Source organism: Heterodontus francisci, chromosome 19 (assembly GCF_036365525.1).
Source record: "Heterodontus francisci isolate sHetFra1 chromosome 19, sHetFra1.hap1, whole genome shotgun sequence".
NCBI lineage: Eukaryota > Metazoa > Chordata > Chondrichthyes > Heterodontiformes > Heterodontidae > Heterodontus > Heterodontus francisci.
Genome location: NC_090389.1, coordinates 6,477,765 through 6,504,933, shown reverse-complemented (window position 1 = coordinate 6,504,933; position 27,169 = coordinate 6,477,765). Strand labels below are relative to the sequence as shown.

Below are 27,169 nucleotides of genomic sequence, written 5' to 3'. Positions count from 1 at the left end.
ACTGGGCAGATTGTGCCTCCTCATGATGACTAGGTCTAGTTGATGCCAATGACCAGACCTTGGGTGACACCATGATACCTTGTGGTGATGTCTGCCCTGGAAGAAGGTGTTGGTGATGCAGAGTTCATTCAAGGCACAAAGCTCAAGAAGGCGTTGTCTATTATCATTGATCTTTCCCACCCCGTGCCGACCGAGGCACCTTGGCCATGAATCACTGTCTGCCCCAACATGTGCGTTGAAGTCATCCAGGGTGAATAGCCTCTCGCCATTTGGGATGTTCCTCAGAACGTCACCTAGGAAGTTGTAGACATGCTCTTTATCTGAGATGCTGGCGTTCAGAGTTGGTGCGTAGACACATATGACGTTGACTGTGCCTCCATCGGATGATAACCGCAGGGAGATGAGGCGCTCCGAGGTTGCTACTGGTGACTCAATTGACTGTGTCAGCCGGTTGCTCACTGTGAAGCCTACATCATGCTCACCGTGATCTTCAGCAGTCTTTCCATGCCAGTAGAAGCTGTAATTAGCCTCTCGAATAGAGCATGTGTCGGCTAATATGGTTTCTTGTAGAGCGGCGTGTTGATGCCAAGCTCATGGTCAATCTGGGCTGGCTTGCGTACACTAACTGTGGAGTGTGGGTTGTTGTTCATTCCAGGGCATATGGTCCTCACATTCCAGCTTCCAGTCTGATAGGTTACCTTTCTTTCTTTGCTGTGTAGCCTCGGCATGGTTTCAGGAAGTGCAGATTTGCCTAGCATCCCCCTCTTGACCGCATTGGCTAGGGTCCAGAGGAAAGATGATAGCCTTTCCATCTGGGGCCTTTTTGTTTGCAGGAGTTATTGAAAGGTGCTAATTTGAGGGAAACAACAACCGCCTAATGCAGCTCGACTGCAGATGTTGTCAGGTTTACTCCTTTAGCCATTAGCTCTTGATGTTGTTGTTAATGTTGAAGGCACTGACCAGCAGGGTCCAAGATCGGCACAAGAGTAGGTGTGATCCTGTCCACCAGGTGTGCGAAGGGAGCAGCTGCAGGTTGCTGCTTCCCACCTCCAGGTTGCCACTTCCATACCCCGAACCCTCCAGTTACTACATCCTCAGGTGGTCACTCTGAGATGACTGTAGGTCGCTTAGGAGTAAACACAGTGCAGGCGAGTGATTTTCTGGCCAGGAACAGACTGCAGCAGAAAAACCAGTGACCAGTCACAGGCTCAGCAGGAGAATAAAGTCTCTCAATCAAAGCAGTGGTGGGGGAAGGGCAGTAAACTGATCAAAGTTACTTTAAATATCACAACAGAGCAGCAATAGAAAGACCATATTGGGTCTTACGTTATAACCAGCGTAGTCCAGAGCAAAAGTGTCTTCTTGAAGTCCAGCAATTGGAAGCCCAGTTTCAAAGAAATCTAGATTTAGATTTTTCCAGATATTTTCCACAGCTGACAGATCAGAAAAGCTAAAAAAAAACCTGGCTCTCTCGTCCAGTAACATAACCACTATGCTACTGTCCTCATGTGGGAGTGGGGTAGGTGAAGTTGATGAATCGGTGTTGTGGGGAGGGGGATGTGAAGATGATCAATTGGTGTTAAATATCAATATGTTAAAGATTAACTGTTGGGAAGACCAGAGCTGTTGTCTTTGATCCTTGCTACATTGGCTCCCAGTCTGGCAATGTCTCAATTTTTAAATTCTCATTCTTGTTTTCAAATCCCACCATGATCTCACCCCTCCCTATCTCTGTAATCTCCTCCATCCTCACAACCCTCCAAGATATCTGCACTCCTCTAATTCTTAGCCTCTTGAGCATCCCTGATTTTAATCGCTCCACCACTGGTGGCCGTGCTTTCAGCTGCCCGAGGCCCCAAGCTCTGGAATTCCCTAAACCTCTCCACCTCATTTTCCTCCTTTAAGACAGTCCTTAAAACCTACCTCTTTGACCAAGCTTTGGTCATCTGACCTAATATCTCTAGGTGTCATATTTTGTTTCATAATGCTGCCATGAAGTGCCTTGGCACATCTTATGACATTAAAGGTGCTATATAAATATTAGTTATTGTTGGTACTGGTGTCTGGACCTAGACGGTGAAAGTGATGGGGAGGTGCTGGTGGGTGATGGGGGTGGGGGGTTTAAGGTGCTGAGGATTTGTGGGGAGCAGGGGGAAAGAGGTGGGGAATGCTCACTCACAGTTACCCACACTTACACATATGACGCCTATTGCAAACAGGCCGGTCGACACCCAAACTGACTGCTGCTCACTCACGCATGTACATACCAACCGCGAAGCAAATGTACAGGGACGTACGTACACGTACACACGCACCTATGCAGTCAGCAGGGATAGCAGTAGCTCTTGTGATATCATTGCTGTTTGGTTACAGCTTGTGCTCTCTGGGAGTTGTACAACAGCATTAATTTTCACATAACTCCATACCTTGGTGGAGAGGAGTCTGGTCAGGTAGATCTCTGGCAAAACCTTCTTGCGGTGGCTGTGTTTATGAGATCTCTTAGTTTCAACAAGTTCATCGTTGGGAAGCACCTGGTTTGGCAAAACATAAAGGTTATGAATGATCAGGAGTCGAGTCCAACACAATCCTATCTGGCTTAGGATAAATTGAAGGGGGATGGGTAGGTTCGGAAGGGGGACATGTTTAGAGCAGAATTGAAATGTATTGCATGCACTATCTGCATTGAATGCTCTCCAGTCAGGTACAGTACCTGTAACATTCAGATCAAAGCTTCCTCTCCTCTGCCCATACAATGCTCAACTCCACTGTCTGAACCAGACACGTTTTCATTTCTCATTTCATTTCATTACTGCCAAATCAGGGCACTGGGAACAGGATCGAGATGGCTATCAAGGACATTGGATTCACCCAGTGAAGGCCAGTTAATTAACCACAGGGAGACAAGTCATGGAGCAGATAGTTGTGTGACAGAGTTCCATTTACACCAGGGTCTGTCAGTATAGCTTGAGGGAGGCTGGGATCACCCTTCCCAAGGCTACTGCTGTGCCTGGTTTTGCCAGAGAGCTGCACAGAGTGCATTGAATCACAGTTTGGTCCTTCAGCTGGCCATGATGCAGATACACTGCAGCAGATGGAGGTACGTGGTTACAGTCTATGGGCCAGTTATATGGAGAATAAGGGAAGGGGTACTCACCAAGTGGAAGTATTTTTCAGTATCCAAGTCCTTCACTGTAAAACAATTAAAATCGGTGATAATTTAAAGCATATATTTAAACAGGGTCCATTCAAATTTAAACTTATTTACATTTATCATTCCACAGGAGTAGTTTATCCAACAGGAAATGATATGAAAGAGTCACTGTTGCTTAATTTTCACCATTGCTACACATTGTTATAGGATACAGGGGGAGCAGTAGTTTGCTAGGACACAGTTACGTATCCCAGTCCTCTGCACACCGAGTTTATCTTCGGTCAACACCTCAGCTTCATTGGAGAAAGGGAGAGGCAATCCCTCGGCCCGATCTCTGGTTTCTCCTCACAGCTAGTTTGGGAAGGAGGCAGGTTGAAGCCGGGAGTGGCAGATGGGAAACAATATCATCAACAACAACAGGAAGTCTCACTTTTTAAAACAGTACTGTTCATGCACCTGTACTTACCCCTCTGTACTAGAACATTGGAACAGGAGGAGACCATTCAGTCCCTCGAGCCTGTTCTGCCATTCACATAGATCATGGCTGCCCTGTATCTTAGCCTCATCTACCCACGATGGTTCAATACTTTCAACAGCTAAATTTAAAGCTCATGGAATTGAAGGGAAATGGTTGGGAGGTAGGTTAGGTGGTAGAAAACAGAGTAGGGATAAAGGGTATGTAATCGATTGGAAGGAAGTGACTAGTGGTGTTCCCTGTGCTGGGGCCCCATTATTCACTATATTTATGAATGACGTACATAACACAATAGAGAGCCATATAACCAAGATCACCAATGATACAAAGGTTGGTGGTAAGGTGGAGGCAGAATTACAATTACAAAGAGACATTGAGTGAGTGGGCAAAACTGTGGTAGGTGGATTTCAATGCAGGCAAGTGTGAAGTCATCTATCCTGGACCAAAAAAGAATAGATAATAGTATTAATTAAATGGTGGAAAGCCAGGAACAGTGAGGGTCCAAGGAGATTTAGGGATATAGTCAGATACAAAAAATAATCAAAACGGCTAATCTAAAGGGAAGGAAGTTTTGCGACAGCTACACAAAGTCCTGGTTAGACCACATCTGGAGTACTGCGTACTGTTCTGAGCACCGCAGGCTGTATTGGATATACTGGTCTTAGGGGACTGCAGTGCAAATTCACCAGAATGTTACCAGGTCTCCAAGGGTTAAATTGAAAGGAGAGATAACACAAACTAGCTTGCATTCCCTGGAATATTGAAGGTTAATGGGTGATTTCATTGCGGTTTTTAGGTGTTTGAAAGGAATTGATAGGGTAGATAGAGAGAAAATGTTTCCACGGACAGGGAAGTCTAGGACAGGGGAACATAACCCTCAAATCAGAGCCAGGCCATTTAGGAGAGAAGTTAGGAAACATTTCTTCATGCAAAGGGTGGTAGAAGTGGAACTCATTTTTGCAACAGACAGTAAATGCTAGCTCAATTAATAATTTTAAGTCTAAAATCAATAGATTTTTGTTAACCAAGGGATATGGAGCCCAGGCAGGGTAAAGTGAAGATACAGATCAGCCAGAATTTCACTGAATGGCAGAACAGGTTGGAATGGCTGAATAGCCTACTCATCCAATAAAAATCTACCAATTCCAGTTGTGTCAATTTTAATTGACCTTCAACCTCAACAGCTTTCTGGGGAGCGAGTTCCAGATTTCCACGACCCTGTGTGTAAAGAGATGCTTTCTGCCATCATCCCTGAACGGTGTAGCTCTGTTCAGAGAGTTGTATTTACAGCACCTTCCCCCACCCCTACTCCCGGACTGTTTATGAATCTGTATTTACCCCTCTCTATGGTTCTGTAACCTTCCATATAACTGAGGCCCCACCCTGGAGTTAAGACTTCAGTCAGACATACCGCGTCCTAGTGTGCCGTCCCACTTGTCTTTCAAACTCATGGCTAATGAGGCTCCATCGGGAACCTAGAGATAGTTGAAAGGTCAGAAGGCATTACCACCATGGCAGTGGCAGTCAGCATTTAACAGTCACATAAATCACAGACACATCAACTTATGTCCTGCAACATAATAAAATGCCCCAAGGCACTTCACATGAGCACGATAAAATAAAAAGTGACACCGAGCTGTCTGAGGAGATATTCGGGCAGATGACCAAACACTTGATCAAAGAGAAAGGTTTTAAGGAGTGTATTAAAGGACGAGAGGAATAGAGAGGCGGAGAGGTTCCAGGTGGAAATTCCAGAGCTTGGGACCTGGAGGCACAGCCACCAATGGTGAGGTAAAGGAAGTGGGGATGCAAAAAGAGCCACAGTTGGAGGTATGTGGAGATACTGGTGGGTTGTAGAGCTGGAGGAGGTTACAGAGATAGGGAGGGGGCACGACATGCAGGGAGGAACATGAGGATTTTGAAATTGAGGCATTCATGGGAGAAGAGCCAATGTAGGTCAGTGAACACATGTTGAGGGAGACGGATTAGGAATCAGTGTCTGAGAGAAACAGACAGACTGGGGGATGAGTCAGTGTCCTAAGAGACAGACAGACTAGGAGGGGAGATTCAGTCAGTGTTCGAGAGAGACAGAAGAGAAGTGTCTGAGAAACAACCTGGGGGATCCGTCAGTGTCTGAGAGACAGACAAGGGGATCCGTCAGTGTCTGAGAGACACAGACTGGGGGATTAGTCAGTGTCTGAGAGACAGATGAGAGGGATCAGTCAGTGTCTGAGAGACAGACTGGGGGATCAGTTTGTGTCTGAGAGACAGACGTGAAGGGGCCAGTCAGGCATAGGCAACAAGCTTTTTCGTAATGTCTGACAAGGGAAAGCAAAGTAACAACAGTCACTCATACTTGTGAAAACCACCATTTGAGTCAGACCCTAAAAGAGCCAGCATCTAAAGGATGAGGGGGAAAATCTCTGGGAAGAACCCTCACTGGCTTCTCCTTACCTTGCAATGGGCTACCGTGTTGAGTTTCTTTCGGCCATCCTCTACCAAGGAGGTGTTGTCCAGGTCTCGCAGTATACGGCTGTCACTACTTGATGCAAACCACTCTACCAATAAGGAAAGGAGATCTGTCAGAATGAACTTTACCTTACGTGTCATGTACATCATTGGTGGGTCATCATACTGCGCCACACACCATTGGTGGGGCACCATGCTATGTTTCCAGTCCCCGGGGCTTACACGGTGCGCTGGGCCCAGTCCCCGGGGCTTACACGGTGCGCTGGGCCCAGTCCCCGGGGCCTTCCACGGTGCGCTGGGCCCAGTCCCCGGGGCCTTCCACGGTGCGCTGGGCCCAGTCCCCGGGGCCTTCCACGGTGCGCTGGGCCCAGTCCCCGGGGCCTTCCACGGTGCGCTGGGCCCAGTCCCCGGGGCCTTCCACGGTGCGCCGGGCCCAGTCCCCGGGGACTTCCACGGTGCGCCGGGCCCAGTCCCCGGGGACTTCCACGGTGCGCCGGGCCCAGTCCCCGGGGACTTCCACGGTGCGCCGGGCCCAGTCCCCGGGGACTTCCACGGTGCGCTGGGCCCAGTCCCCGGGGCCTTCCACGGTGTGCTGGGCCCACTCCCACGCCCAGCATGGATTTACACCATCTGTCGGCATTAACCACAATGTCAGAGAACTGAGAGAGGGCCGAGGAAATTATCTTTTCACGTGGAGAGGGGACAATGGATATTCCTCTGTCTCCCTTTATTTTACAAGATTTACACAATAAACCACTTACCCAGATCCACATCTTCCACTCTGGGCCACTGGGAGAAAGGCACATTTTTGTAAAACCCTTCCAGAATCTTCTCCTTGACTTGGCTGATGGAGTCACTGTCCATGACCCGGACTGTGATAGAGTCCATGCCACACCCTTGGAATGACACGTTCAGGTTCTGTTGGAGTGGAGGGACAAAGAGATGCCACATGGTTTATATATAGGTAGAAAAGTAAGTGGTGAAGAGGACATAAGGAGGCTACAAAGGGATATAGATAGGTTAAGTGAGTGGGACAAAGATCTGGCAAATGGAGTATGAGTCATAGAGAGATACAACACTGAAACAGGCCCTTCGGCCCACCGAGTCTGTGCCGACCATCAACCACCTATTTATACTTATCCTACATTAATCCCACATTCCCTGCCACATCCCCACCTTCCCTCAATTCTCCTACCACCTACCTACACTAGGGGCAATTTACAATGGCCAATTTACCTGTCAACCTGCAAGTCTTTGGCTGTGGGAGGAAACCGGAGCACCCGGTGGAAACCCATGCGGTCACAGGGAGAACTTGCAAACTCCGCATAGGCAGCACCCAGAACCGAACCCGTGTCGCTGGAGCTGTGAGGGTGCAGTGCTAACCACGGTGTGGGAAAAGGTAACAAGCATATTATCTATATGGTGAGAGATTGCAGAGCTCTGAGATGCAGAGGGATCTGGGTATCCCAGTGAAGGTATTGCAAAAGGTTAATATGCAGGTACAGCACGTAATTAGGAAAGCTAATAGAATGTTGTAGTTTATTGCGAGGGGAATTGAATACAGAAGTAGGGAGGTTATGCTTCTGTTATACAGGGCATTGGCGAGACCACATCTGGGAGTACTGTATACAGTATTGGTCTCCTTAATTAAGGAAGGATGTAAATGCATTGGAAGAAGTTCAGAGAAGGTTTACTAGACTAATACCTGGAATGGGCGGGCTATCTTACAGGGAAAGATTGGACAGGCTAGGCTTGTATCTGCTGGAGTTTAGAAGCGAAAGAGGCAACTTGATTGAAACATATAAGATATCCTGAGGGGTCTTGACAGGGTGAATGTGGAAAGGATGTTTCCTCTTGTGGGAGAATCTAGAACTAGGGGTCACTATTTAAAAATAAGGGATCACCCATTTAAGACAGAGATGAGGAGAAATGTTTTCTCTCAGAGGGTCGTGAGTCTTTGGAATTCTCTTCCTCAAATGGTGGTGGAAGCAGAGTCTTTGAATATTTTAAAGGCAGAGGTAGATAGATTTTTGACAAACAAGGGGGAGGGGTGAAAGGTTATTGGAGGTAGGTGGGAATGTGGAGTTGAGGTTACAATCAGATCAGCCATGATCTTATTGAATGGCGGTGCGGGGCCGAGTGGCCTACTCCTGCTCCTAATTCGTATGTTCGTATATTCAGTGTCTTTCTGGTGGGGGGGGTGGCTGAACTCCGAACTATCAGGGAGAAATGTGGGGAGGCACCAGGCCCTGGGACCTGGGTTTGAGTCCTGCCCAGACTGAGCACAGGAACAGGAGTAGGCTGTTTAGCCCCTTGAACCTGTTCCACCATTCAGTGAGATGATGATTGATGTGTGACCTAACTCCATATACCCACCTTTGCCCCACATCCTTTAATAGCTTTGGTTAACAAAAATCTATCAATCTCAGATTTAAAAGTTTACAATTGATCTAGCATCAATTGCATTTGCGGAAGAGAGTTCAAAATTTCTACCACTCTTTATGCGTACATGTTTCCTCATTTCACTCCTGAACGGTCTGGTTCTAATTTTTAAGATTATGCCCCATCGGTTTCCCTTAATATCTTCAAAACTTCAATCAAATCACCCCTTGACCTTCTAAATTCCAGGGAATAGAACCTCCCCACAATCCTTGTAATTCAGGTATCATTCTGCTAAAACTACCCTGTATTGTATCCAAGGCAATATATCCTTCCTAAGGTGTGGTGCCCAGAACTGCTCACAGTAACTCCAGGTGTGATCTAACCAGGGCTTTGTATAGCTGAAGCATGACTTCTACCCACTTGTATTCTAGTCCTCTAGGCATAAAGTCAGAATTCCATTAGCCTTTTTGATTCTTTTCTGTGCCTGTTCAAGACATTTTAATGATCGATGTACCTGGACCCCAAAGTCTCTTTAGACCTCCACGGTTTCCAGATTTTCACCATTCAGATATTATCCTGTTCTATCCTTTTTTTTTTAGGTCCATAGTGGATGCCCTCACACTTGCCGATGCTGAAATCCATTTGCCACAGTTCTGCATATTCACTTAATCTATCAATATGTCTTTGCAATTTGATACTTCCATCCTCACTGCTTACAATGCTGCCGATCTTTGTGTGATTGGCAAATTTGGCTTTCTATCCCATCATCAAAGTCATTAATGGGCAGGAGTGGTTAAAAGAGGCTATTCCATTGATCTTTCACAGGATTTCTACTGTGACAGGAGGTGGTTTTGGGTCTGCTGCACCTCCCCAGAAAACCTTACAATCATCGAATGATAAAGCACAGAAGGAGGCCATTCGGCTCATCTTGTCTGTGCCAGCTCTTGGAAAGATCTAGCCAATTGCTCCCAATCCCTTGCTTTTTGCCCGTCGCCCTGCCCTGCTAATGTTACCACTTTAAATATTTATCCAATTCACTCTTGAAATCTGCTTCCTTTTAGGCAGAGGACACCATAATTAAGCATCATTAAAAACTTTGATTAGGTGTGCTTTGCAGCATTTTAAAAATATTTCTGGTGTGCACTTCTCTTCACAGCAGAGAATATATCAAACTGGAGCTGGACTGAAACCCAGGAGTGAGGCTGGCACATTAACACTCAATTTATTAATGAATCAACTGCTTTCCTGCAAAGTAATGAGTTAATTGATGTCTAGAAATGTGTGCTACATTCACAGCTCAAAGTTTAATGTGTTTATTTAATATCCCTGTTGCCACCTCTGTTAATTTATCAGATAAAGGAGAGCAGGGGTTGATCCCCTAATACCAACACCAGTCAAAGCTAGGCTGTTGCTTCATTGGCAAACTAATCTATACTTTTAAAATGTTAATTCTAACCTCTGAACACACTTTATTTCTTATTTCCATTATAAATTCCACTCATCACATTTATCATGGAAACACATTATGTAAAATAGTCAATGCGAGTAATTACACTCACCTGTCAATAGGAGCACATCAGCCACAAACCCCAGACTCAAACTCCAGACCCTGGTCCCCAGACTCTGACTCCAGACCCTGGTCCCCAGACTCTGACTCTGACTCCAGACCCTGGTCCCCAGACTCTGACTCTGACTCCAGACCCTGGTCCCCAGACTCTGACTCTGACTCCAGACCCTGGTCCCCAGACTCTGACTCTGACTCCAGACCCTGGTCCCCAGACTCTGACTCTGACTCCAGACCCTGGTCCCCAGACTCTGACTCTGACTCCAGACCCTGGTCCCCAGACTCTGACTCTGACTCCAGACCCTGGTCCCCAGACTCTGACTCCAGACCCTGGTCCCCAGACTCTGACTCTGACTCCAGACCCTGGTCCCCAGACTCTGACTCCAGACCCTGGTCCCCAGACTCTGACTCCAGACCCTGGTCCCCAGACTCTGACTCTGACTCCAGACCCTGGTCCCCAGACTCTGACTCCGACTCCAGACCCTGGTCCCCAGACTCTGACTCCGACTCCAGACCCTGGTCCCCAGACTCTGACTCCGACTCTAGACCCTGGTCCCCAGACTCTGACTCCAGACTCCGGACCCCTACTCTGACCTGAGTCCCAATCTCAGATACTGAATCCCAGTTCCGGCCTCAGGATTGTCCCGCTCCCCAGAACCACTCTTACTATCAGCTGCTGCCAGTGTCCACCCTACTGGGCTGATTCTGTTTCTTACCATTGGTCTTGCTTCAATATTCTCCCGCAGGAGCCACTCTTCATTCAGGGTGTACCGAGCTTTCCCTGTGATGGCATCCACTGAACCTTTGTTAATTTGCTGCTTCATGGCGCACAGTAACAAGAAGAAAGGCTCCCCCACAGTTTCCTGTAAAACAGCACACAGACAGTGAACAACATAGCTCAGTGTAGGTAGAATGTTACATCCACATTACGGTACAGCATTGCTACGGGTGTGACACTGGGTAGAGTGTCACCATGTACAGGAGGGTCACTGTAGCTATCTTACTGGGTGCAGCATGATGATGTGGGGTGGTTTGACACCGGGTACAGTGTCACCATGGGTGAGTCACCGGATAATGTGTCACCACAGGAAAATCAAGTGGTACAGTGTCACCAAATCACCGGATACAGAGTCACCGCAGGTGAGTCACTGGGTACAGTATCACTGTGGGTGAGTCACCGGATACAGTGTCACCCCAGACAGTGGGTGAGTCACAGGGCACAGTGTCACTGGGGGTGAGTCACCAGGTACAGTGTCACCCCATACAGTGGGTGTGTCACTGCGGGAGAGTCACCGGGTGTGGTGTCACTGGGGGTGAGTCACCGGGTACAATGTCACCCCAGACAGTGGGTGAGTCACCGGGTTCAGTGTCACCATGGGTGTGTCACCATGGGTGTGTCACCGGGTTCAGCGTCACCCCATACAGTGGGTGAGTCACTGGGTACAGTGTCACTGTGAGTGAGTCACCGGGTTCAGTGTCACCCCATACTGTGGGTGAGTCACTGGGTACAGTGTCACTGTGGGTGAGTCCCCGGGTACAGTGTCACCCATACAGTGGGTGAGTCACCGGGTTCACGGTCACCCTGTGTGAGTCACCGGGTACAGTGTCACCCTGTGTGAGTCTCCGGGTACAGTGTCACCCCATACAGTGGGTGAGTCACCGGGTACAGTGTCACCCTGTGTGAGTCACCGGATACAGTGTCACCCTGTGTGAGTCACCGGGTACAGTGTCACCCTGTGTGAGTCACTGGGTTCAGTGTCACTGTGAGTGAGTCACCGGGTTCAGTGTCACCCCATACAGTGGGTGAGTCACCGGGTACAGTGTCACCGTGGGTGAGTCACCAGGTACAGTGTCACCATGGGGGAGTCACCGGGTTCAGTGTCACTGTGGGCGAGTCACCGGGTTCAGTGTCACCGTGGGCGAGTCACCGGGTTCAGTGTCACCGGGGGCGAGTCACCGGGTTCAGTGTCACCGCGGGTGAGTCACCGGGTACAGAGTGACTGCGGGTGAGTCACCAGGTTCAGTGTCACTGTGGCTGAGTCACCGGGTACAGTGTCACCCCATACAGTGGGTGAGTCACCGGGTACAGTGTCACCGCGTTGCCGTCACCAGGTACAGTGTCACCGCGTATGAGTCACCATGTTCAGTGTCACCGTGGGTGTGTCACCGGATATAGTGTCACTGTGAGTGAGTCACCGGGTTCAGTGTCACCCCAGACAGTGGGTGAGTCACCGGGTTCAGTGTCACCGTGGGTGTGTCACCGGGTTCAGTGTCACCCCATACAGTGGGTGTGTCACCGGGTACAATGTCACTGTGAGTGAGTCACCGGGTACAGTGTCACCCCATACAGTGGGTGTGTCACCGGGTACAATGTCACTGTGAGTGAGTCACCGGGTACAGTGTCACCCCATACAGTGGGTGTGTCACCGGGTACAATGTCACTGTGAGTGAGTCACCGGGTACAGTGTCACCCCATACAGTGGGTGAGTCACTGGGTACAGTGTCACTGTGGGTGAGTCACCGGGTTCAGTGTCACCCCAGACAGTGGGTGAGTCACCGGGTTCAGTGTCACCGTGGGTGTGTCACCGGGTTCAGTGTCACCATGGGTGTGTCACCGGGTTCAGTGTCACTGTGGGCGAGTCACCGGGTTCAGTGTCACCGTGGGCGAGTCACCGGGTTCAGTGTCACCGGGGGCGAGTCACCGGGTACAGAGTGACCGCGGGTGAGTCACTGGGTACAGAGTGACTGCGGGTGAGTCACCAGGTTCAGTGTCACTGTGGCTGAGTCACCAGGTACAGTGTCACCCCATACAGTGGGTGAGTCACCGGGTACAGTGTCACAGTGGGTGAGTCACCAGGTACAGTGTCACCCCATACAGTGGGTAAGTCACCGGGTTCAGTGTCACCCTGTGTGAGTCACCGGGTACAGTGTCACCCTGTGTGAGTCACTGGGTTCAGTGTCACCCTGTGAGAGTCACCGGGTACAGTGTCACCGTGGGTGAGTCACCAGGTACAGTGTCACCCTGTGAGAGTCACTGAGTTCTGTTTCACCCTGTGTGAGTCACCGGGTACAGTGTCACCCCATACAGTGGGTGAGTCACTGGGTACAGTGTCACTGTGGGTGAGTCACCGGGTTCAGTGTCACTGTGGGTGAGTCACCGGGTTCAGTGTCACCGTGGATGTGTCACCGGGTTCAGTGTCACCATGGGTGTGTCACCGGGTACAATGTCACTGTGAGTGAGTCACCGGGTACAATGTCACCCCATACAGTGGGTGTGTCACCGGGTACAATGTCACTGTGAGTGAGTCACCGGGTACAGTGTCACCCCATACAGTGGGTGAGTCACTGGGTACAGTGTCACTGTGGGTGAGTCACCGGGTTCAGTGTCACCCCATACAGTGGGTGGGTCACTGGGTACAGTGTCACAGTGGGTGAGTCACCAGGTACAGTGTCACCCCATACAGTGGGTAAGTCACCGGGTTCAGTGTCACCCTGTGTGAGTCACCGGGTACAGTGTCACCCTGTGTGAGTCACTGGGTTCAGTGTCACCCTGTGAGAGTCACCGGGTACAGTGTCACCCTGTGAGAGTCACCAGGTACAGTGTCACCCTGTGAGAGTCACTGAGTTCTGTTTCACCCTGTGTGAGACACTGGGTACAGTGTCACTCCATACAGTGGGTGAGTCACCGGGTTCAGTGTCACCCCATACAGTGGGTGAGTCACCGTGTTCAGTGTCACCCCATACAGTGGGTGAGTCACCGGGTACAGTGTCACTGTGGGTGAGTCGCCAGGTACAGTGTCACACCTTACAGTGGGTGAGTCACCGGGTTCAGTGTCACTGTGGGTGAGTCGCCAGGTACAGTGTCACCCCATACAGTGGGTGAGTCACCGGGTACAGTGTCACTCCATACAGTGAGTGAGTCACCGGGTACAGTGTCACTCCATACAGTGGTTGGTCACCGGGTTCAGTATCACCGTGGGTGAGTCACCGGGTACAGTGTCACCCCATACAGTGGGTGAGTCACCGGGTACAGTGTCACTCCATACAGTGGTTGGTCACCGGGTTCAGTATCACCGTGGGTGAGTCACCGGGTACAGTGTTACTGTGGGTGAGTGACCGGTTTCAGTGTCACCCCAAACAGTGGGTGAGTCACCGGGTTCAGTGTCACCGTGGGTGAGTCACCGGGTACAGTGTCACCGCGGGTGAGTCACCGGGTACAGCAGTGTCACCACGGGTGAGTCACCGGGTACAGCAGTGTCAACACGGGTGAGTCACCGGGTACAGCAGTGTCAACACGGGTGAGTCACCGGGTACAGCAGTGTCAACACGGGTGAGTCACCGGGTACAGCAGTGTCACCACGGGTGAGTCACCGGGTACAGCAGTGTCACCGCGGGTGAGTCACCGGGTACAGCAGTGTCACCGCGGGTGAGTCACCGGGTACAGCAGTGTCACCACGGGTGAGTCACCGGGTTCAGTGTCACCGTGGGTGAGTCACCGGGTACAGCAGTGTCACCCCATACATTACTGATCATTGCCATGTTATTATTGATAGAGACATGGAGAGATATTTACGGCACAGTGACCAAGCTCTGAGGATTTGTCGCAGTTTAAAGTACACATGGAGGGAAAAGATGGACGGGCAATGTTGCCCTTGTGAACAGAACTCTCCTGTATGTGGCCAGAGTGCAGAGTCTGATACAGTCCCATCCCAGGTCAGTCTGTCCCGGGGATGAAAACAAATGGGAAATAGCTTCATAATGCAGTCGATGAAAATAACACTCGAGGGTCAGAAGGTGTTGGAGACTCGACCTTGAGGAAGCTGTACATGCAGATGGACATCCAGTTGGTCAGCATCTTCTCCACCACTGACTCAGTTCTTCGCAACATCAGCTTGGGGTTTTTGGAAGCCGAGGCATCAATGAGGTCCACCAGCAGATCCTTCATAATGCTAGTGTAGTACTCTAGCTTGCTGTGTAATGCGATGGTCAGTAAGGATGCTAGATTACACCTGGGGATAAATAGCACTATTTAATTAGGACTTCAATCCTGGCTCCTGGAGCTCAATGACCAACTCCTTTTCCTGATAATCCAGGTTCCCAGTGAATGTGGCACTGAGCCACCCAGTTTCCTTTCCTGGTCTATGCTAAGTTGTTGGATCTCAGTGAGCTTGGGTGGGTGGGAGAGGATATAATTGGCCTTAGAACCCAGGGTAAAAGAGGGAGAAATCAGCCTGGGTTCCTGTGCTTGCCTGGCAGTCAGTGGGAGTAAATTGTTACTTTGAATGATATTGGATCAGCCACCCAATATACATAGAATGATAAGGCACCGGGGACGGCCATTGGGCCCATTGTGCCTTCTGTGCTGTCTCACTCTTTCTATAATGTTTGGCTGATATCACTCTCTGAAAGTGTTATCCAGTTAGTTCCACTACCTTGCTTTTAGAAAGTTATGACTGTATCCAATTCCAGCACCCTCTCAGGCAGTGCATTCTTCTTCACAACAACTCACTGGCTAAAAGAACTTCTCATCTCGCCTCCAGTTCTTTGACTAATTTACCTTAAATCTGGGTCCTCTGCTTACTAACCTTCTGTCACTGGAAAGAGTTTGTCCTTATTCACTCTTTCAAAACCATTCATGAATCTGAACACCTCTATCAAATAAAATCAAATCTCCCTGTACCCTTCTCTGCTCTAAGAAGAGCAATCCCAGTTTCTTCAGTCTCTCCACATTCCCTCCTGGCTGGAACCATTCTCCTCTGTACCTTTTCCAAGGCCTTCATGTCCTTCCTAAAGTGTGATGTCCAGAATTGGAAACAATATTCCAGGTGAGGCCAAACCAACGGTTTATTAAGTAGCAATTGTCTGAATTCTCATTTCCACCCACTTTGGGCAGCGGAATCGATGCTACCCACAGTCAAAATGACCGCTAGTGACCCCTTGCGGTGAAACCTCACAGGGAGCTAGGTGAATGCAGCAAGTTACACATTCAGCAGGGTAGGTGAGTAATGTCTGCGCACCTGACCCAACAAGCTAAGAGGAATGGAGGGTTGCAGGAATGGGGGAATCATCCGCAAGAGAGGCAGGGAGAAAGAACAAGGGAGGGCAAGGGACTCCCATCAGCCTGCTTCCTGGAGCTTCTGGACAAAAGTGGCTGCACAGGACAGGCACATATGTTGGCAACTGGAAAAAGAGGCAAATGGGCAGAGACTTCCATAAACAGCAGCAGACATGGCCTTCAATGGAGAGGGAATAAACAGAGCAGAGAGAAAGAGAGGGAGAGGAGCCAGAGGTCATAGATAATGGAGGAAGCAACGATGTGGGACAGGAGCCTGCAGCGATGGTCTGTGGAGGTGCAGGATTCGAGGTTAAGGGTCGGGCCCCAATATTAATCCCCTATGGAAGGTTTATTTCTCAGGTGATGAATTAATGAGATGTGAGGAGTTCTTGGCTCCTCCTGTTTCACAATCCAATCCTATATCCCAGGGCAACCCAAAAAGTTGGCTGTAGGCCTCATGTTTGGAGCCTCTTTAGACTAGAACATCAGAGGGGGACAGGCAGCGAGATGAAGGGGTTGGAGATGCATTAGGACATGTGGAGTTTGCAAGTTCTCCCTGTGTCTGCGTGGGTTTCCTCCGGGTGCTCCGGTTTCCTCCCACAAGCCAAAAGACTTGCAGGTTGGTAGGTAAATTGGCCATTATAAATTGACCCTAGTATCAGTAGGTGGTAGGGAAATATAAGGACAGGTGGGGATGTGGTAGGAATATGGGATTAGTGTAGGATTAGTATAAATGGGTGGTTGATGGTCGGCACAGACTCAGTGGGCCGAAGGGCCTGTTTCAGTGCTGTATCTCTAAATAAAAATAAATTATTCTTGGTCACCGAGTGGATTGTTTGGGCCTCGATATCTTTTGCTTTCCAAAAGCAGTCAGAAAGCCCCGAGCATCGAACAGATACAGCGAAGGAGGGCAACAGAGGGAAGAGAGGGGAACCTGCCTACCATACCTGAGCTGGTCTACACGTGATTCCAGTCCCACAATATATACTGTTGACTTTTAACTGACCGAGCAAGCCAATCACCAATCATCACCATCTTTTCAGGACATTGAGGGATAGGTGACATTTGGGGCCTTGTCAGTGAGTGTCAGCACCAGCTACTTACCGGTCTCTCACTGCAAAATCCTTCTGTTGTTCGAGCGCATGTACGAAGGTGACAAGAAAGTGTTTGTTGTTCAGCAGCAGTGAGAACAAGCTGATCCCCTCCTCCATGTTTTGCCGACAGTTTTCAGGAACCTGAAACAGAGTGGATGGGGAGGTGGTGGTGAAGACAGGAGTAAAACCAGAGAACAGAAAGAGGAGATGCAGAGAACGGGCTCCATCCAAATGCGGACCCCGCACATCTCCCCTGGTGCAGGGTCCGCCCGAGAGTGGACACCTTGGTATGGGGTCAGCCCCCCACCCACTCCAGTTCCTTACCTTCTCGCCGGTACAGAGCTCCCCTCCTGCAGTTTGTGCCAACACAGACTGACGACCTGAGTCACTCCAAGAGACTTCACTCCACACTGACCCTGGCAAGTTACAGCTGCTTTGTCAAACACGGCATGGAGCAGACCACTTAAACAAAATGCTTTGTTGGAGGCTGGACCATTACCACTGAGACAGCTGTTCTCAGTGTTCGCACTATACACTTTGATTTTGATGCTAAAATCGAAAATTAGTCTAAGCATTTAGGTTTCAATAAATAAAATTACTGGCCAGCCACCCTTGAAACAAATGAATCCCAGAGCCGGCACAGGGTGGAGCGTCCGAGAGTGACGCGCGGGCGGGGAGGGGGGGGGGGTCAGAAAATGAAGCCCAATGTGATCACTTACAAATCAGTGTCATAAAAAACACTGATGTCAGCACCACTGGATCCAGTGTCACAGCAGAGTCAGTGTCACTGGATTCCAGAGTCAGTCCCACTGGATCCAGTGACGTGCAAGAGTCAGCACCACTGGATCCAGTGTCACAGCAGAGTCAGTGTCACTGGATTCCAGAGTCAGTCCCACTGGATCCAGTGACGTGCAAGAGTCAGCATCACTGGATCCAGTGTCACAGCAGAGTCAGTGTCATTGGATTCCAGAGTCAGTCCCACTGGATCCAGTGACGTGCAAGAGTCAGTGTGATTGGCTTCAGTGTTGCATTGATATTCTGCAGCTATTCCCTATTTAAGCCTCACCTTCCAATCAAGCTGTAGCAGTGGGTGGGTCTCTGGAGGGGTCCTGGAGACAGCAGCTACACTGGACTGGGAGCTCAGCTGATGGAAACGCTCAGGAGTCCTACTTTCATAATCAATCGAGCACTGGAACACAGGATTGCACTGGGTGATTATCAATCGCTGAGCAGTGGCAGTACACACATTGGAAATGTATATTCCTTACCTTTAGAATAAATCCCCTCTCAAGTACAGATTGAGCCTCTCACTGACGTTAGAGGGTTAATCACTTTATCAGGTTCTCTTCCCTATTACTCAAGTCTGTGCATTTGCCTCCTTTCGCACTGGTTGCTTTCAACTTTTGTTACCCAAACAATTACAGAACGCATTTCTCTCAAAGCACATTACACTGAAAAACATCACAACTACCGTAAAGTCACTCAAATCAATCGCATACCAGCAGAAATAAATCTCCCCACTCACATCCCAGCAGAAATAGGAGAAGGAATAGAACAGTAAGAGAAAGAGGGAAGGGAGAGGTGGGGAAGAAGAAGAGGAAGACAGTGAGGAGGGAAGAGGAGGAGATTATGGGAAGGAAGAGAGAGAGGAAAGGGGAGGAAGGAAAGAAGTGATGAGGGTAGAAGGGAAAGAGGAGCAAGAGAGAGAAGTAAAGTAGGAGCAGGAAGAAGAAATAAGGCGAGATACTCTATTATGGGTGGATGGAGTGAGTGGGAAAACCTGTTCAAAGAGGAGAGTTAGGGAGAAGAGAGAGTGAGAGAGACAAAGAAGGAGGAGCCCACCCTTAAAGTACTGATTATAGAGCCTGCAGAACAACAGGTAATGCAAAGGGACTCACTTTCGGGAAGAAGGTGCGAATGACAAAGTATTTGTACTCCAGGAAGGGAATCCCCTGGCTGCGGTTTAACTCTTTGGTGAGATCAGTCATATCTGTCTGCAACTCGGCAAAACCTGCAGCACCAGGGAAAGGTCGCAGGTTAGTATTAGCCTCTCATCAAATAGCAAAAAGATTTACATTTATATAGCGTCCTTCACAACTGCAGGACATCTCAAAGCGCTTTACAGCCAATGAAGTACTTTTGAAGTATCATTAATGTTCTAATATAGGAAATGCAGCAGCCAATCCTTGCATAGCAAGCTCCCACAAACAGCAATGTGATAATGACCAGATAATCTGTTTTTGTGATGTTAATTGATGGATAAATATTGTCCAGGACACTGGGGAGAACTCCCCTGCTCTTTGAAATGAGGCCATGGGATCTTTTCCATCCACCTGAGAGGGCAGACGGGGGCCTTGGTTACCGTCTCATTTGAATGATGGCACCTCCGACAGTGCAGCACTCCCACAGTACAGTACTGCACTGCAGTGTCAGCCTGGATTCTGGGCTCAAGCCTCTGAAGTGGAACTTGAATCCACAAACTCCTGACTCAAAGTGAGAGCTCCCACTGAGTTACAGCTGACATGAAATGGATCTCGACTTAGACCTTCAGAGATTACATCTTTCAAGAAACTCAATCAACAAAATCCAGGAGGACTTTGGACTATCTGTACTGCTACTTTATAAATGGTTTTAGGTAAACTGTTGTACGCTGTTGTATCTTACTTTGAGTCATAGAGTCATACAGCACAGAAACAGGCCCTTCGGCCCATGATGTCTGTGCCGGCCATCAAGCACCTATCTATTCTAATCCCATTTTTCACCACTTGACCTGTAGCCTTGTATGCTATGGCATTTCAAGTGCTCATCTAAATACTTCTTAAATGTTGTGAGGGTTCCTGCCTCTACCACCTCTTCAGGTAGTGTGTTCCAGATTCCAACCACCGTTTGGGTGAAAACATCTTTCCTCAAATCCCCTCTAAACCTCCTGCCCCTTACCTGGTTATTGACCCCTCCACTAAGGGAAATAGTTTCTTCCTATCTATCCTATCTATGCCCCTCATAATTTTATACACCTCAATCTGGTCTGCCCTCAGCCTTCTCTGCTCTAAGCAAAACAACCCTAGCCTTTTCAGTCTCTCTTCATAGCTGAAATGCTCCAGCCCAGGCAACATCCTGGCGAATCTCCTCTGCACCCTCTCCAGTGCAATCACATCCTTCCTATAGTGTGGTGCCCAGAACTGTGCACAGTACTCCAGCTGTGGCCTAACTAGCATTTTCTACAGCTCCATCATCATCTCCCTGCTCTTATATTCTATGCCTCGGCTAATAAAGGCAAGTATCCCATATGCCTTCCTAACCACTTTATCTACCTGCGCTGCTGCCTCCAGTGATCTATGGACAAGTACACCGAGGTCCCTCTGACCCTCTGTACCTCCTCGGGCCCTACCATCCATTGTATATTCCCTCCCAAAATACATCACCTCACACTTCTCAAGATTAAATTCCATTTGCCACTGCTCTGCCCATCTTACCAGCCCATCTTCTGTATATTAATGTAATGTAAATACATCTAAACAGTAGTTTAGCCTGCACAGTGTGGTCGAGTTTCTGAAGTAATTCAAAAACCTACTCGCTATTTCATGTATGTTTACTGTGATTGAGGTTTAATTGTTGAAGCAGTATTGTGCTAACTCATGTCCAGTCAAGAATAAAAACACAGGTCCCGTTTTGTCAGAGAGTCGGTGGGAACTGCTGTACAGCTATTTCCACAGGAACATGTGGGGACCCTGTACCTTTACGGATCTCCTCCCTAATCTGTGCCTCCATCTCTTCCATCTGAAGCAAGGTCTTCTGGCGATATCGTTCCGCTCGGCGGCTCTTTGTACAGAAGACGACCAGGGCTGGAAAATACAAGGAGGGACACAGGCTGTTGAAAATTAAGGTCATGTATGAGAAGCTGTTCTGACATGAAGAGAAGGCTCTGTCAATCACAGCAGCTGGTCAGTGCAGCCAGCTTTGGACAATCTATCAGTTGGAAAGGGAGGAACTTAGGAACAGGAGGAGGCCATTCAGCCCCTCGAGCCTGTTACGTAGGAACAGGAGGAGGCCATTCAGCCCCTCGAGCCTGTTACATAGGAACAGGAGGAGGCCATTCAGCCCCTCGAGCCTGTTACATAGGAACAGGAGGAGGCCATTCAGCCCCTCGAACCTGTTAAGTAGGAACAGGAGGAGGCCATTCAGCCCCTCGAACCTGTTACGTAGGAACAGGAGGAGGCCATTCAGCCCCTCGAACCTGTTAAGTAGGAACAAGAGGAGGCCATTCAGCCCCTCGAACCTGTTAAGTAGGAACAGGAGGAGGCCATTCAGCCCCTCGAACCTGTTACATAGGAACAAGAGGAGGCCATTCAGCCCCTCAAACCTGTTACATAGGAACAAGAGGAGGCCATTCAGCCCCTCGAACCTGTTACGTAGGAACAAGAGGAGGCCATTCAGCCCCTCGAACCTGTTACGTGGGAACAAGAGGAGGCCATTCAGCCCCTCGAACCTGTTACGTAGGAACAAGAGGAGGCCATTCAGCCCCTCGAACCTGTTAAGTAGGAACAGGAGGAGGCCATTCAGCCCCTCGAACCTGTTACGTAGGAACAGGAGGAGGCCATTCAGCCCCTCGAACCTGTTAAGTAGGAACAAGAGGAGGCCATTCAGCCCCTCGAACCTGTTAAGTAGGAACAGGAGGAGGCCATTCAGCCCCTCGAACCTGTTACATAGGAACAAGAGGAGGCCATTCAGCCCCTCGAACCTGTTACATAGGAACAAGAGGAGGCCATTCAGCCCCTCGAACCTGTTACGTAGGAACAAGAGGAGGCCATTCAGCCCCTCGAACCTGTTACGTAGGAACAAGAGGAGGCCAATCAGCCCCTCGAACCTGTTACGTAGGAACAAGAGGAGGCCATTCAGCCCCTCGAACCTGTTACGTAGGAACAGGAGGAGGCCATTCAGCCCCTCGAACCTGTTACGTAGGAACAGGAGGAGGCCATTCAGCCCCTCGAACCTGTTATGTAGGAACAGGAGGAGGCCATTCAGCCCCTCGAACCTGTTATGTAGGAACAAGAGGAGGCCATTCAGCCCCTCGAACCTGTTATGTAGGAACAGGAGGAGGTCATTCAGCCCCTCGAACCTGTTTTGCCGTTCAGTTAGATGATGTCTGATCTGTAGCTCACTTTATAATGCTGCCCTAAATTGCTAGCCTTTGTCAGACCCAGACTCAATTGTTCCAGAGTTGCCCTCACTGTTCTTCTGAGTTCTTCCCTTTAGAGATTGCCACTCACCCTAAACAATAACAAGCTGCATTTACACAGCATCTTATCATGCAAATGTACTAAACACTTCACAGAGACGAAAGAAATCAGACACTAAGCTGGAAAGGCAAAGGGTCGGCGGGATAATCAAGGGCTCACTCTGAAACTGTGCATTACATCCTATCCCACACAAAGTCACGCTCCCCTACTATCCCGGTGCATGCCAGTCCTCTATACAGTCACACATCGACTTCAAATGCATGGCCTCAGGCCAGAGCTCCAAATCTGCTCTTCCAGCACAGGCCTCCTTTACACCACACCACCATGTCTGAGTAGGAGGCTATTCACCCCCTCGAGCCTCTTCTGCCATTCAATGAGATCTGGCACTCAGGTGGGGCGTATAGAGGGAGGCAGCCAAAGAAATCGCACCAGACTACTCAGTGAATCAGATTTCATGACAAGACTGTCAATGTCTCTTTAATTCCCTCAAAGTGTGAAGCTAATATGTTTTGCATTAAGTGCCCTTCCTGACCTGCTTCGCTGCTGTGGCATTTTGCTCTTTGCCATACCCAGACTGATGTGAATTTCTTACCAATAGCACAAACCAGCAGCAACACGACACACATCACAATCGACACCACGATGGAGATCTCACTCTCTCCCAGCTGCACCATTGCTATCGTCTCATTGTATTTACCCACATACACCTGCAATGGAATCCACACAGGTAGGTGATCACTCAAGGCAAACAGCACATATCAAATGCAGTGTACAAACCAGATGCAGGACTTATCAAACTCACTGTACACCCTGTTACAACCTCAGTGAGACTGTTAAAAATATGAGATATGAAATGCAGACCAATTTAAAAGAATTACACAAGATTTCACGTTTTAAGATTTTTATTATAACAATTAAACCAGAAAAATCCCCATTAACTAAATAGTATTTTGTAAGTAGCTGATATCCCAAATTACAAAGAAAGGTTTTTTTTTTAACCTATTAAAATACTTGAAAACCTCACGTCACACTTACACGATACACAGTCCTTTTTGACGGTGAAATCTTTGTGTTTAGAAGGCTCAAACTCCTCTCAGTTGCCATGGGTTGGATGTCCCAGACCTCTTCAAAAGTCAATGCTCTCTTCGTTCATATCTCCGAGCACTTCTGACCTAGGCGTCTGAGAAAGCGGTGGCATAGTGGTAATGTCACTGGACTAGTAACCCAACGACCCAGGCTAAAATTCTGGGGACATGGATTCAAATCCCACCATAGCAGATGGTGCAATTCGAATTCAAATAATAAATCTTGGATTTAAAAAGCTAGTTTAATGATGACCAGGAAACCATTGTCAATTGTTGCAAAAACACATCTGGTTCACTAATGTCCTTTAGGGAAGGAAATCAGCTGCCTGGTCTACATGTGACTCCAGACCCACAGCATTGTGTTTGACTCTTAACTGCCCTCTGAAATGGCCTAGCAAGCCACTCAGTTGTATCAAACCACTACAAAGCCTAAGAAAAGGAATGAAACTGGACAAACCACCCAACATTGACCTAAGCACTGGAAACGACAATGGCAAACCAAGCCCTGTCAATCCCCATCCCTGGTTATGTCGTGTCCCACCAGCAGGACAGACCCACCAGAGGTGGTGGCACAGTGGTATACAGTCGGGAGGGAGTTGCCCTGGGAGTCCTCAACATTGACTCCAGACCCCATGAAGTCTCATGGCATCAAGTCGAACATGGGCAAGGAAACCTCCTTCTGTTTACCACCTACCGCACCCTCAGACGATGAGTCAGTACTCCTCCATGTTGATCACCAGTTGGAAGAAGCACTGAGGGCAACAAGGGCACAGAATGTACTCTGGGTGGGGGACTTCAATGTCCATCAAGAGTGGCTCGGTAGCACCACTACTGACTGAGCTGGCAGAGACCTAAAGGACATAGTTGCTAGATGGCAGAGAGAGAATCAATAAGAGGTAAAAACCTACTTGACCTCATCCTCACCAATTTACCAGCTGCACATGCATCTGCCCATGAGAGTATTGGTAGGAGTGACCACCACACTGTCCTTGTGGAGACGAAGTCCCGTCTTCATACTGGGGGTACACTCCATCGTGTTGTGTGGCACTACCACTGTGCTAAATGGGATAGATTTCGAACAGGTCTAGCAACTCAAAACTGGGCATCCATGAGGTGCTGTGGGCCATCAGCAGCAGAATTGTATTCAACCACAATCTGTAACCTCATGGCCCAGCATATCCCCCACTCTACCATTACCATCAAGCTGGGGGACCAACTCTGGTTCAATGAAGAATGCAGGAGGGCATGACAAGAGCAGCACCAGACATACATCAAAATGAGATATCGGCCTGGTGAAGCTACAACACAGGATTACTTGATGCCAAACAGCAGAAGCAGCATGCAATAGACAGGGCTGAGTAATCGCACAACCAACAGATCAGATCTAAGCTCTGCAGTCCTGCCACATCCAGTTGTGAATCGTGGTGGACAATTAAACGACTGACAGGAGGAGGAGGCTCCATAAATATACCCATCCTCAATGATGGGGGAGCCCAGCACATCAGTGCAAAAGACAAGGCTGAAGCATTTTCATCTTCAGCCAGAAATGCCGAGTGGCTGATCCATCTCAGCCTCCTCCTGAGGTCCCCAGCATCACAGACACCAGTCTTCAGACAATCGATTCACTCCATAGGATATCAAGAAATGGCTGAAGGCACTGGACACTTCAAAGGTCCTGACAACATTCCGGCTGCAATACTGAAGACTTGTATTCCAGAACTAGCCGTGCCCCTAACGAAGCTGTTCCAGTACAGCTACAACACTGGCATCTACCCGACAATGTGGCAAATTGCCCAGGTAAGTCCTGTCCACAAAAAGCAGGACAAGTCCAACCCGGCCAATTACCGTCCCATCAGTCTACTCTTGAGCATCAGCAAAGTGATGGAAGGTGTCATTAACTGTGCCATCAAGCGACACCTGTTTAGCAATAACCTGCTCACTGAACCTCAGTTTGGGTTCCGCCAGGGCCACTCAGCTCCTGACCTCATTGCAGCCTTGGTCCAAACAGGGACAAAAGAGCTGAACTCAAGAGGTGAGGTAAGAGTGACTGCCAGGGATAGGCACCAACATGTTGCACCACGGACATTTGACAAAATGATTCACTCAGCCACGATCATGGGGGCAATTAATTTGGATATAAAGTGTATAGCAAACCTAATGCTATCAAAAGACAGTCCGCATTTATCCCTATTTAGTGAGATGCCTGGCATTGTTTTTGCTTGCACAAGTAGTCAAAGTCTGCCCACACACTTCTTGCAGTGATGCGGAGAATCCAGATAAACAAAAAACACTGTAAATATTTTCATTATTAACATTTTACACTTTGCACAGGTAACAACAATATTTTTATATTTCTGAGTTTAAAGGATTTTGTCAATGTTATTTCCCCTTGGCCATTATTAACGTATGCTTCAAAATGTTGAAGAGCTAATACAAGACCTAAAGCCTCCTTCTCAATAGTCGAGTATTTCTTCTGGTACTCATTGAGTTTTTTAGAAAAATAATTGACTGGTCATTTGATTCCATTCTCATTATCCTGGAGGAATACTGTTCCTACTCCGACATCACTGCCATCAATAGCCACTTTAAAGAGCTTGCCAGCTAGAATGTGTTCATTTATTGAAATGGCCTTGCACTTTTCAAACCCCATTTGACAGGATTCGGTCCACTGGATCTTCACGCCCTTTTTAAATAAATTTGTCAGTGGAGTTACTGCTGTACTGAAGTAAGGAACAAACTTCCGGTAGAAGCCACACATCCTTAGAAATCGTAGTATCTCCCTTTTTGTCTTGGGGACTGGAAAGTCAGTTATAGCCCCCCAGGCAACACTTGAACTTAATCCACCACATGCCCTCAATAGGTGACCTTAGCCTTAGCAAACTCGCTGTTTATAAATGTTGTTCGACTGTTGGCAAAGTCTTCGCAAAGTGTCCCAGAAAATCCCCCAATATGTTTCAGATGTCTTCTTCACAGCTCCAGCAACCATGGCCATGAACTGGTGAGTATCCCTTTAAGTGGTGTTTGAAATCAGCATCAAAGAACAAGAACAAAGAACAAAGAACAGTACAGCACAGGAACAGGCCATTCGGCCCTCCAAGCCTGTGCCGATCTTGATGCCTGCCTAAACTAACACCTTCTGCACTTCCGGAGTCTGTATCCCTCTATTCCCATCCTATTCATGTATTTGTCAAGATGCCTCTTCAACGTCGCTATCGTACCTGCTTCCACCACCTCCCTCGGCAGCAAGTTCCAGGCACTCACCACCCTCTGTGTAAAGAACTTGCCTCACACATCCCCGCTAAACTTTGCCCCTCACCTTAAACCTACGTCCCCTAGTAACTGACTCTTCCACCCTGGGAAAAAGCTTCTGACTATCCACTCTGTCCATGCCGCTCATAACTTTGTAAACCTCTATCATGTCGCCCCTCCACCTCTGTCATTCCAGTGAAAACAATCCGAGTTTATCCAACCTCTTTCTTTCTTTCTTTCTTTCTTTTGGGCCTCCTTATCTCGAGAGACAATGGATACGCGCCTGGAGGTGGTCAGTGGTTTGTGAAGCAGCGCCTGGAGTGGCTATAAAGGCCAATTCTGGAGTGACAGGCTCTTCCACAGGTGCTGCAGAGAAATTTGATTGTTGGGGCTGTTGCACAGTTGGCT

The 27,169-nt window shown here is 48.6% G+C and overlaps 1 protein-coding gene across 1 annotated transcript in view; it reads right to left on the bottom strand.

The window, feature by feature from the left end:
* The window catches only part of plxnd1 (plexin D1), a 329,127-nt gene that overhangs the window by 33,980 nt on the left and 267,978 nt on the right, over positions 1-27,169 (bottom strand). Inside the window, exons 20-31 of the mRNA XM_068051338.1 lie at positions 23,020-23,134; positions 20,925-21,032; positions 19,089-19,201; positions 18,257-18,379; positions 17,201-17,331; positions 14,852-15,050; positions 10,758-10,904; positions 6,857-7,013; positions 6,081-6,184; positions 5,038-5,101; positions 3,155-3,189; positions 2,427-2,531 (exon numbers count right to left, since the gene is read on the bottom strand). Of these exons, the coding sequence (XP_067907439.1) occupies positions 2,427-2,531; positions 3,155-3,189; positions 5,038-5,101; positions 6,081-6,184; positions 6,857-7,013; positions 10,758-10,904; positions 14,852-15,050; positions 17,201-17,331; positions 18,257-18,379; positions 19,089-19,201; positions 20,925-21,032; positions 23,020-23,134 (1,401 nt within the window). The remainder of the gene's footprint in view (positions 1-2,426; positions 2,532-3,154; positions 3,190-5,037; positions 5,102-6,080; positions 6,185-6,856; positions 7,014-10,757; positions 10,905-14,851; positions 15,051-17,200; positions 17,332-18,256; positions 18,380-19,088; positions 19,202-20,924; positions 21,033-23,019; positions 23,135-27,169) is intronic.